General features: G+C 33.8%; 1 protein-coding gene across 3 annotated transcripts in view; it reads right to left on the minus strand.

Moving 5' to 3' along the window:
* The window catches only part of LOC136031640 (solute carrier family 12 member 8-like), a 92,374-nt gene that overhangs the window by 44,460 nt on the left and 35,716 nt on the right, over positions 1-12,198 (minus strand). For all 3 annotated transcript variants that reach the window (XM_065711282.1, XM_065711283.1, XM_065711284.1), the window contains exons 6-7: positions 7,084-7,348; positions 4,684-4,784 (exon numbers count right to left, since the gene is read on the minus strand). In XM_065711282.1, the coding sequence (XP_065567354.1) occupies positions 4,684-4,784; positions 7,084-7,348 (366 nt within the window). The remainder of the gene's footprint in view (positions 1-4,683; positions 4,785-7,083; positions 7,349-12,198) is intronic.

Consider the following 12,198-nt stretch of genomic DNA (forward strand, 5'->3'; position numbering starts at 1 on the left):
GGTATTCGGCAATTCGTTCACTAACAGTGAACGAATCGCTTAACTTTATAACCATTGTCCTGAGGAGCTGTGGGGAGGTTGATATCCCCAAAAACATAATTATTGAACCGTTGAACAATGCTGAACAAAATAGCTCTCTTAAAATTTCGATTGGACATGATTTGGGGAAGGACAGGCTGGGGGGGGGGGCGGACATCCCTCTATTTACTTTTGACACTTAAAAAGGGCACTGAAACTTCCGACTTCCAATCAAATAAGCTCAATCCGATTCAAAGTTTATAGAACTACACGTTCCATAAAAGCCTTATATGCCCTGGGCATAATTTATAACCCTTGCCCAGGGGCTCTGGGGAATTGCGTCCACCTTAAAGACATTGCTATATGATTTTTGGACTATTGCAAACAAAATGGCTATCTCAGAATTTCAATTGACAGCCCTTCTTTCTACCATATGTGTTCCATATCATCTTCTTCAGCACCAGGTACCTACGAATGGTAAAGCCGATATTGACTGTTATTATAACCAACTTGTGATGAGTATGAAAAAGGCAGAAGAGGCTGCCGTACCTCGGCAACGTATTCGTAAAAGAACACAAAAACCTATCTGGTCAATGGACCCTTGTTTAGAGTCGAACAAAAATAAAGCGAAACTATGGCTCCAGATATGGAATGAATGCAGTCAGCCAAGTTTTGGGTGTGTGGCTGATCTCAAAAGTATAAACGTTAGTATAAACATTATCTGAGATCGGCAAGTTACCGCGGTATGGACTTCCCTGTGCGTAGGAAAGATTGGCGAAAAGTGATCAATTCTGATAAGTTAAACGATGATACTATGACAAGTAACTGCCCTCCATTTTCTACCACAATAAACATTATTCTTTAATTTTTTCGGTGCTTAACTATTCAGTGCATTCTGTATATACTCGCCTTCTTACCCCCCTCTTTAGTACAACGCTTTCGCAACGCCATATAGTGCCCGTATCTTTTTCTTCCGTAACTGATGCTGTGAAAAGTTAAAAATCTGATTCAATAGGTAAGGATGGTATTTCTAAGATGCATATGCTGATTGATTGCACCCCCCTCCTTATATCTCACCTTCAGCTTCTTTTTCAAATGTGTCTAAGTACTTCAAGCGTACCTGAGAGTTTTCTGTGTGGCACTGTTTCGTCAATTTTAAAAAGGGGAAAGTCACCCACTGATTGTTCCTGCTATCGACCTATTGCTGTTTCTTGTAATATTAGAATAGTTTTCGAGTGTATCTTTCTACCTTTTTTGACTAAAAATATTAATGAGGTTGAGAACCAATTTGGTTTTCAGCATGGGGTGGGTTGTCAGCATGCACATAAGATTGTGTCTTCTTTACTAGCTGATAATTCTTCTAGCTGATATATTTGCGCTTTGGATCTTTCGAAAGCGTTTGATAGTGTGGTCCATAGTCAGCTCCTTTTTTCTCTGTATAATTCTGGGGTCAATTTCTCTGTTATAATGCTTCTTCGGTTTCGATATTCAAATTCTTTTCTTCGATTAAGATCTGCACCAGACACTATTATAAGGGTACGAAGCGGAATTAGACAGGGCAGTGTTCTGTCCCCTGCGCTTTTAAACATTTGTATTTCTAGTGTGCTGACTAAGATTTTAGGTACATACCTTTCTGGTCTTGCGTATGTTTCTTATATTGCGTATGCTGACGACTTAGTTCTGATTAGCCGTTCCAAAAAGGGTTTTTCCCAAATGGTCTTATGCTTTCTCTGATATTGGCCTTTCATTTAATATAGATAAATGTGAGTTTCTTCCCTATAACTGTACAACTGCTACTCCCCTTCACTGTAATAAATTCACTATCCCTGTTGTTGGTATCTCTATTACTAACAGTTTTTCGAGCTTACGTCAGCGTACTGTTTGTGATATAAGTTAAAAGATCCAGATTGGTTATGCAAAGATTGTTGCAAACAGAGGGAAGTATAATAGACGTGCAATGGCCAAAATTTATTTTAATTTATGTTTTTATTCTGTCCTTTATTCTTCAGTTCTTTTCCCCCTTCTTAATAATGGTATTTGAAATAGAATTCGGATAAATTATTTCAAATTTTGCAAATTTCCTTTGTATCTTCCACCTTGGACAAAAAAACGGATTCTTGGTTAGAACATTTTCAGTTCCTGATATAACTTTAAAGTTGGAGATTCTTCACAGAAAACTCTCCAGTACAGCTTCTGCGCGCCTATCCCCTCACCACCGTCTTATCCATTTTTTCGCTGATTTTGTGTGTGTATTTATTTTTACCTTTGTTTTTTTTATTTATTCTTACTCCACCATATTTAATTTATGTAATGGGTGAAAAAATTAAATAAATAAATAAACAATTGTATGCGTTGGGGGAAAAGAGGATATAAGGGAGGTGAGATAGTTGCTCCTCATCATGTTTGAGTCTTAAAAAGGAACTAGAGTTATACATTTCAAATCACAAGAGCCTCTTCTTAACTTCAACCTTATATGCCCCTGGGGTATAACTTACAGCCCATACCCCCAGACTCAGGGGGGCACTGTCGACCCCAAAGGCCTTATTATATGATCTTTAAAATTTTTTTAAACAAATAGTTATCACAACATTTTTATCAGATTCATTTGTGGAAAATAAAACGAGGGGGGTGCTGCCCCCGATCATTTTGACTCTTAAAAAGAGAACTAGAACATCTGATTTCCAATCAAAATGAGCCCCTTCCGGAGTTTACACGACCACCCTTTCCATAAAAACCTTGTCTGCTCTCGGGGCATAACTTATAACCCTTGTGCTGAGGGCCGTGGGGGGGGGGTGGCATCCTCAAGGACATAATTTTCCGACCTTTCATCTACGCTGAACAAAATGGCTACCTTAACATTTTGATTAGATGTGTTTTAGGAATTGACGGGCGTAGGGGACTCGTTGCCCTCCAGTCACTTTTGACTATTGAAAAGGCCCCTTCAATTTTCCGATCGAATAAGCCTTTTTTTGAAGTTTCTACGACAGCAAATAGCCATCTTGAAAATTTCGATCAGATACATTTTGGGTAAAATGCGAGGTGTGTGTGTGAGGGGGGGGGTATCCATCCTCTAATCACTTCGATTCTTTGAAAGGGTACTAAAACTTCTGGTTACCAATCCAATGAACCCCCTCCAAAGTTTATCCGACCACCCTTTCTATAAAAACCTTATTCATCCTCAAAGACATGATTTCTGAACCTTTTAGCTACGCTGAACTTAATGGCTATATGTTTAAGGAAATGGTGGGCGTGTGAGGGGAGTTAGCTGCCCTCCAATCACTTTCGACTATTAAAATGGACATTAGCCCCTTCAACGTCTATTTTCAATCTTAGTTTAATTGTTTAATTCTAATGTTTAATCTAATTAATGCGCTTTTCACTCATATTATCATACCCTACGACGTTTTTTAATAACCTAGCTGGGGCCAAAAACAGGGTATAATCGAATGGATGAGGAATCGATAATAATTCAGTAACTAAAAGAAGTAGGAACTTCCTAGCATGGATCCTGTAATGAAGTTTTGGGCAGACTGATGAGAAGAAGGAGCGTACTTAAAAAGTAATTACATTAACTGATCTTTTACTTCATTTATAACCCTGTTCAGAATTGCTCAACAACTCTGATGACCCTCTATTCTCATTGGCCATATTCCATCAAGATGACTTCTATAATATTGGTAGAGGGCTCATTTGAACAGTAATTTAAAGTTTTATTATTTTTTAAGAATCAAAGTTAAATCTGCAGAATTACAATTAGGCCAAGGCGCATGGGATTTTATGGTTGAAAACAGTTGCAACACTTCACAAAATGTGGGGGGAGGACAGAACGTATTTTCAAAGTTTAGGGGGGGCAATTATGCTGTTTTTCCGATTTTATTTTTAATGAAATAAACAAAATAAATATTTTTCCAAATATTAAGGGAAATAAAAAATCTATTAAGAATGCATCCTCCCCTGTCTCCCCAATTGGTGTCATTGGTTGAGAATGGGGTAAGTAAGGCGTCGCGTTTACTAATAGACAAGTGGGCAACTCAAAGAACTATCATTATGAGAGTCGTTACAAAACCCTTAACGACGTTTGGTTTTGTAGTTGTAACATGTGCGGTAGCAAACTATTCATAAGAGAAATGAGACTTATTATATTCATTTTTACACTTGTGTTCATATCTTGTTCATTCATTTGTGATCGTATTGGCCAGTTTGGTACTGTAGTGAGTTGGTAATAGCAGTAGCATAACTCATTCCATAAATCAGGGTGTTTGCTCAAGTTGCAAGTAGAGTTTCATGCAACAGGCTCAGTTTATTTTATAACATTTTAATTACTAACATTTGAATTATATTTTGTTTAATATTTAAAAAACGTATAGTTTAATTTACAGTTTAGTATCAATATTTAATTGTATTTTGTACAGCAATTTAATTATAATGGAGATGAGTAGCACCGGCTGTATACTCGTGTTCTTCTACTATTACGAGTAGCGGAATTTTAAAATACATTTTTCTAGTATTATGAAAGGATTTTCACCCTTTACAAGGTTTCACGAAAGTAATCGTCATTTAAACTGCGAAACAATTAATGATCTATTAGATTTGTAAAAATGGCTATAGATCTTGCAAGATTAAATGTCAACTTGGAGAATATACAAACATCAAATCAAGTCTTACCGACAGCTGAAACTTTGGCAACAATCAAGTAGTCATTGAAGAGAGCGCTTCTTTCGCAAGTGGCACCCAACACAATCATAAAGGATAAATACAAAAATGTACTGAAATAAAAGAAAGAAGTATTATAGATTTATCCACCAATCAATCCATTGATCGACTTAACATCCAAAAGTTATAAAGCAAGATAAAATGCCAGGAGCGGTGAAAAATAAAAACATTAAAACACGCAGACAGAGAGAGGGAAAGAGAGAAAGTGAAAAAGGGGGAGAAATTGCAAAAACAAAAATAAATAGAGGATTTTAAACATAAGCGGCATAAATGATACTAAAACAATGACGAAAATAAAAAGTAATGACTGAAGTCTCAGTGATGGCTAAAAGAAAATATTAAGCGATTACTTTGGACTGATATGTCACAAGGATGGATTTTGAAATGCTAAAAGCAGTATTTTAAATTGCATCAAAAATAAATAAATGAGAACGCAATAAGGTGTTCTACCATGACTAAGGCTATGATTAAAATTTTTGAAATGATTAATGGCAGTAAGAGTCGTTAAACTTTTAGGTTTGGTGTTTACAGCCCATCTCAAATCACTCTGTTTCTTGTCTTTTTTTATAATATGTTTAATATACTAATTATGTCTTCACTGAATATGTTTGTCATGCATTTTGTCTGCATTAAGAATAATTAACTTTTGTCAGTTTTTTTATAATATGTTTAATATGCTAATTATGTTTTCACTGAATATGTTTGTCATACATTTTGTCTGCATTAGGAATGACTAATTTTAGTCAGGTATTTTTTTAATATATTTAATTTGCTTAATATATTTTCATTGAATATGTTTGTCATGCATTTTTTTTCTGCATTAAGAATAATAAATTAATCAGGTTTTTTTATATAACATGTTTAATATGCTTAATGTGTTTTCACTGAATATGTTTGTCATGCATTTGGTCTGAATTAAGAATAATTAATTTTAGTCAGGTTTATTTTTAAAATATGTTTAACATGCTTAGTATGTTTTCACTAAATATGTTCGTCATGTATTTTGTCTGCATTACTAGTAAGTAATTTTAGTCATTAATGACGTACAAAAAAAAGTAAAAATTTAAGAAATGCTCAGTGTCATGAAATCATAAAATTGCAGTCAATAAAACTGTCCTCTTTCAAATTCAAGATTTTTTCCACTGTCCTCTTATTCTCGTAAGATCTATCACTTAGTAACTTCTTGTACAAAATCCTTCTCTCTTCTACCAAGCTTAATGGATTTCCACTAGTATTCCTCAATGCATTTCTACCTTTCCTCTCTAAAATATCTGCTACTCCTTCATAAACTATTCTCCTATAATTATTCCATCCATTTTCTAAATTGTCAAATTCAAAGTTTTTTGGTTTCACGTCCATTTGTTCTTGCAAAGTTCCTCAAACGTTCTCGTCCTGGAGTCTATCAACGTCAAAACTTATCCAGACGATAGATACATTTTCTAATTTTCACCCTTAAATTAACTCTAGATACTACTATACGCTTATCTTTACGTTTAACATCAATAAAAGTACCCTATGTTCTCTGGTTTCCAGCACTGGTCCTTCTCTGATTTGCAATAAAGTAGTCAATAAGTATTGCGGTGTTGTCATAATTTGGCAGGTATGTTAACCTATTGCTCATTTAATGACAAAATACCGTATTGGTTACATCGAGATTATTGTACATACAAAACCGTAGCAGCCTATTACTATTGCTATTTCCCTCCTCAGCGTCAAATTTACCTAAGCTATGATGCCATCTATCCCTATTTAGTAAAGCTACGTACACATATGTAAACGTACAGGTACACGTACACGCACTACTTACACGTACACATTTAGTAGAGCTATATATACACAGTTAATATTGACACCTATCGAAATCTTTTATTAGAGCTGGGAAACTCAGGAGTTACTATTTAGGAAAATATTGTGAAACCAGTTTCCAATTTTCTAATTATTTATACACCTAGATAAGGAACGAGGACAGAAGGGAGGGTCTTTGCCCTCACCCCACCCCTTTTAAAACTTCTATTTTAAAATAATTTTCGCATAATTCACAATTTTCTATAATTTTCCCTTATATATCCGGAAATACACGTGCGGCGTAGCACAACGGCTACCCAACTGGCTTCCAACCCAAACCCAAAATCCTGAAACCCAGCTGTCTCTTGGTAATTTCTTTCATTTTCTGTGTACGCCCATCTTTGCTTCTTTTTTTGGTTCGACCCTGAAAGCCTGTTTTTGCCTTCCAGCCCCTATTTTAATTATGGACAGGCCAGTTTGAATCTATTATATTGCGCTAGTAATCTATAAGACTAATTAAAACATCAGAAATATTAATACATTCCTCTAAGAATGTGTAGTCAGTACCTAACACCAAGAGCTGCCAATGTTCCAGTTGGAATGTCCTTCGAAGGATTTTTCAAGTCACCACTCATATTTATTCCGGCCATGACACCGGTGGCAGTTGGAAAAAATACCCCGAAGACACTGAACCATGTTTCACCGTCCATGAAATCGGGGCCCGCATTCATTGACATCACTGTTCCATTCCACCCAACAAAACCTCCACTTGTTATTTCTTCCACTGTTCCGTTTTCGGATGTACCATTAATAATGTCAGGTAAAAGCAAACCTAAAAGTTAAATTAAAAATGTGTTTACTTAGCTATTAAACATGCTTTTGTCACACAGAGGCGGGGGGGGGGGTTAGAACTTTCTTTTGGCTCAAAACCTAAAATTGGTAATCCTTACAGTTCTACCCTGAGTTATTTGTTTCCTCTAATTTCGGTTCTCTAAGGCAACATGAGCTTGGTGGCTCCCTTTGTGAAACTTAGCTTTCAAATAAGTGAATCTTCTATGAAGTTGAACTAGGTAAAGATGGGGATTTAACCTAGTGTCGTGCTTGTCACCAGGTAGTTCCATCAAGATAAGGTTCAGTTTTTAACTAAATTAATTAAAAAAAAAACTTTCCGAAAAAGAAATTTCTAAAGAAAAGTAAAGGCCATATTAAACGTAAGATCAGAAGAAATAGGACTCAAAAATAACTCAAATTCAAACAACCAGAAATTACTATAGAATAAATGAAACCCAAAACAAACAGAAATTTAATAAACAATTATAGCTAAAAAAACATGCAGCAGTTACTAATGTAAATGAATAAATAAATCTTAGAAGAGTAAAGCTTAAATTGAATATCCAAGACTAGCTTAAAATCGTCAAAAATATTTTGTTATTGAAGCATAAATAAAACCCAAAACAAACAGAAACTAAATAAATAATCGTTATAAAGAAATATACAATGGGTACACATATAAAATAAATAAATCTTAAAACGAGTGAAAATTAATTGAATATGCAAATCAAGCTTGAAATGAACAAAAATCCCTACAAACAAGATTTTGGGTTTTGCCTCCTTCCCTCACTGTAAAAGTCTTAAACCTACTGCGTCATTGGCACTTTACTGACAACTATATGAGTCTTGAACGGTCCTGGAAAGTACAAATAAAATTAAGCTAAATGTTTGATATATAATGGTATTAATTGTTGAAAGATCACCAGTTCAAGATTTTATTTCACTGTAATTTTATTTTCAATTTCATTGCTGTAATAACTGAAAAAGAAAATATTTGTAATATAATGTGTTTTCAGTGAAGCACCAATGACGCAGAAGGCTTTAGACTTTTACAATTAGGGAAGGGGGCAGTATCCAAATCCTTCCTTGTAGTAAACCTATATTTGTCTTGAACAGTCTTAGAATGATCTAATAAAATTAAACCGAATATTTGTTATATAATGATGGTAATTGCTGAAAGCTCATCAGTTCAAAATTAAATTTTACTGTAATTTTATGTTTATTTTCAATGTTATAATAAGTACAAAAGAAAATATTTGCAATATAATTCTTTCAGTAAAGCATATTGCTTAATAAAAACATATTGCTTATTCTGTAAAACATAAAGCATTATTTAAAATATTGTGACTTTTTTTTTCTTTAGAGTTGGCTAGAGGCCAACCAACTGGGGCTACACGGAAAGCAGGTCGTCTTCGTCTGGGGTGGGAGGATGTCATAAATAAAGATTTAAAGGAAGTGGGAACTTCATGGGAAGGTGTAAAGAGGGAGACTTCGAATAGATTAGGTTGGAGGAGGAGCGTGCGTAGCTGTGTTGGCCTCAGGCGGCTCGGAGCTGCAGTGAGTTATTAGTAGTAGTAGTAGTAGTAGTAGTAGTAGTAGTAGTAGTAGTAGTAGTAGTAGTAGTAGTAGTAGTAGTAGTAGTAGTAGTAGTAGTAGTAGTAGTAGTAGTAGTAGTAGTAGTGGTAGTAGTAGTAGAGGAGAAGATTTACTCTATAAAACCAAAGCCTTCAGATATTGAGGGACGAAAAAAGTAATTTACTTCCATTAGCCAGCGTAAGATAATTTCTTGATGCGGTTCCTGTTTGCCATGAGAAGCGAAAGCAGTAAGTTTGTACACATTCTTTTTTTATTCAATGAGCCATAAGATACTATTCAATGAGCCATAATATACTATTCAGTGAGCCATACTATAGTATAAACACACTATAAACACTAACACACAACAGTCACACTATAAATATGAGAAGCGAAAGCAGTAAGTTTGTACATGTTCTTTTTTTATTCAATGAGCCATAATATACTATTCAATGAGCCATAATATACTATTCAGTGAGCCATAATATACTATAAACACACTATAAACACTAACACACTGCAGTCACACTATAAATATGAGCAGCGAAAGCAGTAAGTTTGTACATGTTCTTTTTTTATTCAATGAGCTATAATATACTATTCAATGAGCCATAATATACTATTCAGTGTGCCATAATATACTATAAACACACTATAAACACTAACACACTACAGTCACATTATAAATATGAGAAGCGAAAGCAGTAAGTTTGTACATGTTCTTTTTTTATTCAATGAGCCATAATATACTATTGAATGAGCCATAATATACTATTCAGTGAGCCATAATATACTATAAACACACTATAAACATTAACACACTACAGTCGCACTATAAATATGAGAAGTGAAAGCAGTAAGTTGGTACATGTTGTTTTTTTATTCAATGAGCCATAGTATGCTATTCAATGAGCCATAATATACTATTCAGTGAGCCATAATATACAATTCAGTGAGCCATAATATACAATTCAGTGAGCCATAATATACTATAAACAAAGTATAAACACTAACACACTACAGTCACACTATAAATATGAGAAGCGAAAGCAGTAAGTTTGTACATATTCTTTTTTTATTCAATGAGCCATAATATACTATTCAATGAGCCATAATATACTATTCAGTGAGCCATAATATACTCTAAACACACTATAAACACTAACACACTACAGTCACACTATAAATATGAGAAGCGAAAGCAGTAAGTTGGTACATGCTTTTTTTTATTCAATGAGCCATAGTATACTATTCAATGAGCCATAATATACTATTCAGTAGGCCATAATATACTATAAACACTAACACACTACAGTCACACTATAAATATGTGAAGCGAAAGCAGTAAGTTGGTACATGTTCTTTTTTTTATTCAATGAGCCATAATATACTATTCAATGTGCCATTATATACTATTCAATGAGCCATAATATACCTGTTAACCATGAGAAGCAAAAGAAGTAAGTTGGTACATGTTCTTTTTTTTATTCAATGAGCCATAATATACTATTCAATGAGCCAAAATATACTATTCAATGAGCCATAATATTCTATAAACACACTAACACACTACAGTCACACTATAAATATGAGAAGCGAAAGCAGTAAGTTGGTACATGTTCTTTTTTTTATTCAATGAGCCATAATATACTATTCAATGTGCCATTATATACTATTCAATGAGCCATAATATACCTGTTAACCATGAGAAGCAAAAGAAGTAAGTTGGTACATGTTCTTTTTTTTATCCAATGAGCCATAATATACTATTCAATGAGCCAAAATATACAATTCAATGAGCCATAATATTCTATAAACACACTAACACACTACAGTCACACTATAAATATGAGAAGCGAAAGCAGTAAGTTGGTACATGCTTTTTTTTATTCAATGAGCCATAGTATACTATTCAATGAGCCATAATGTACTATTCAGTAGGCCATAATATACTATAAACACTAACACACTACAGTCACACTATAAATATGTGAAGCGAAAGCAGTAAGTTGGTACATGTTCTTTTTTTTATTCAATGAGCCATAATATACTATTCAATGTGCCATTATATACTATTCAATGAGCCATAATATACCTGTTAACCATGAGAAGCAAAAGAAGTAAGTTGGTACATGTTCTTTTTTTTATTCAATGAGCCATAATATACTATTCAATGAGCCAAAATATACTATTCAATGAGCCATAATATTCTATAAACACACTAACACACTACAGTCACACTATAAATATGAGAAGCGAAAGCAGTAAGTTGGTACATGCTTTTTTTTATTCAATGAGCCATAGTATACTATTCAATGAGCCATAATATACTATTCAGTAGGCCATAATATACTATAAACACTAACACACTACAGTCACACTATAAATATGTGAAGCGAAAGCAGTAAGTTGGTACATGTTCTTTTTTTTATTCAATGAGCCATAATATACTATTCAATGTGCCATTATATACTATTCAATGAGCCATAATATACCTGTTAACCATGAGAAGCAAAAGAAGTAAGTTGGTACATGTTCTTTTTTTTATTCAATGAGCCATAATATACTATTCAATGAGCCAAAATATACTATTCAATGAGCCATAATAGTCTATAAACACACTAACACACTACAGTCACACTATAAATATGAGAAGCGAAAGCAGTAAGTTGGTACATGCTTTTTTTTATTCAATGAGCCATAGTATACTATTCAATGAGCCATAATATACTATTCAGTAGGCCATAATATACTATAAACACTAACACACTACAGTCACACTATAAATATGAGAAGCGAAAGCACTAAGTTGGTACATGCTTTTTTTTATTCAATGAGCCATAGCATACTATTCAATGAGCCATAATATACTATTCAGTAGGCCATAATATACTATAAACACTAACACACTACAGTCACACTATAAATATGTGAAGCGAAAGCAGTAAGTTGGTACATGTTCTTTTTTTTATTCAATGAGCCATAATATACTATTCAATGTGCCATTATATACTATTCAATGAGCCATAATATACCTGTTAACCATGAGAAGCAAAAGAAGTAAGTTGGTACATGTTCTTTTTTTTATTCAATGAGCCATAATATACTATTCAATGAGCCAAAATATACTATTCAATGAGCCATAATATTCTATAAACACACTAACACACTACAGTCACACTATAAATATGAGAAGCGAAAGCAGTAAGTTCACTGCTGCTTTTGGCTATTATATATTTTGTCTATCTAGAAGTGGAATTCACTTCAAAATACTGC

Source organism: Artemia franciscana, chromosome 10 (genome assembly GCF_032884065.1).
Source record: "Artemia franciscana chromosome 10, ASM3288406v1, whole genome shotgun sequence".
Taxonomy (NCBI): Eukaryota; Metazoa; Arthropoda; class Branchiopoda; order Anostraca; family Artemiidae; genus Artemia; species Artemia franciscana.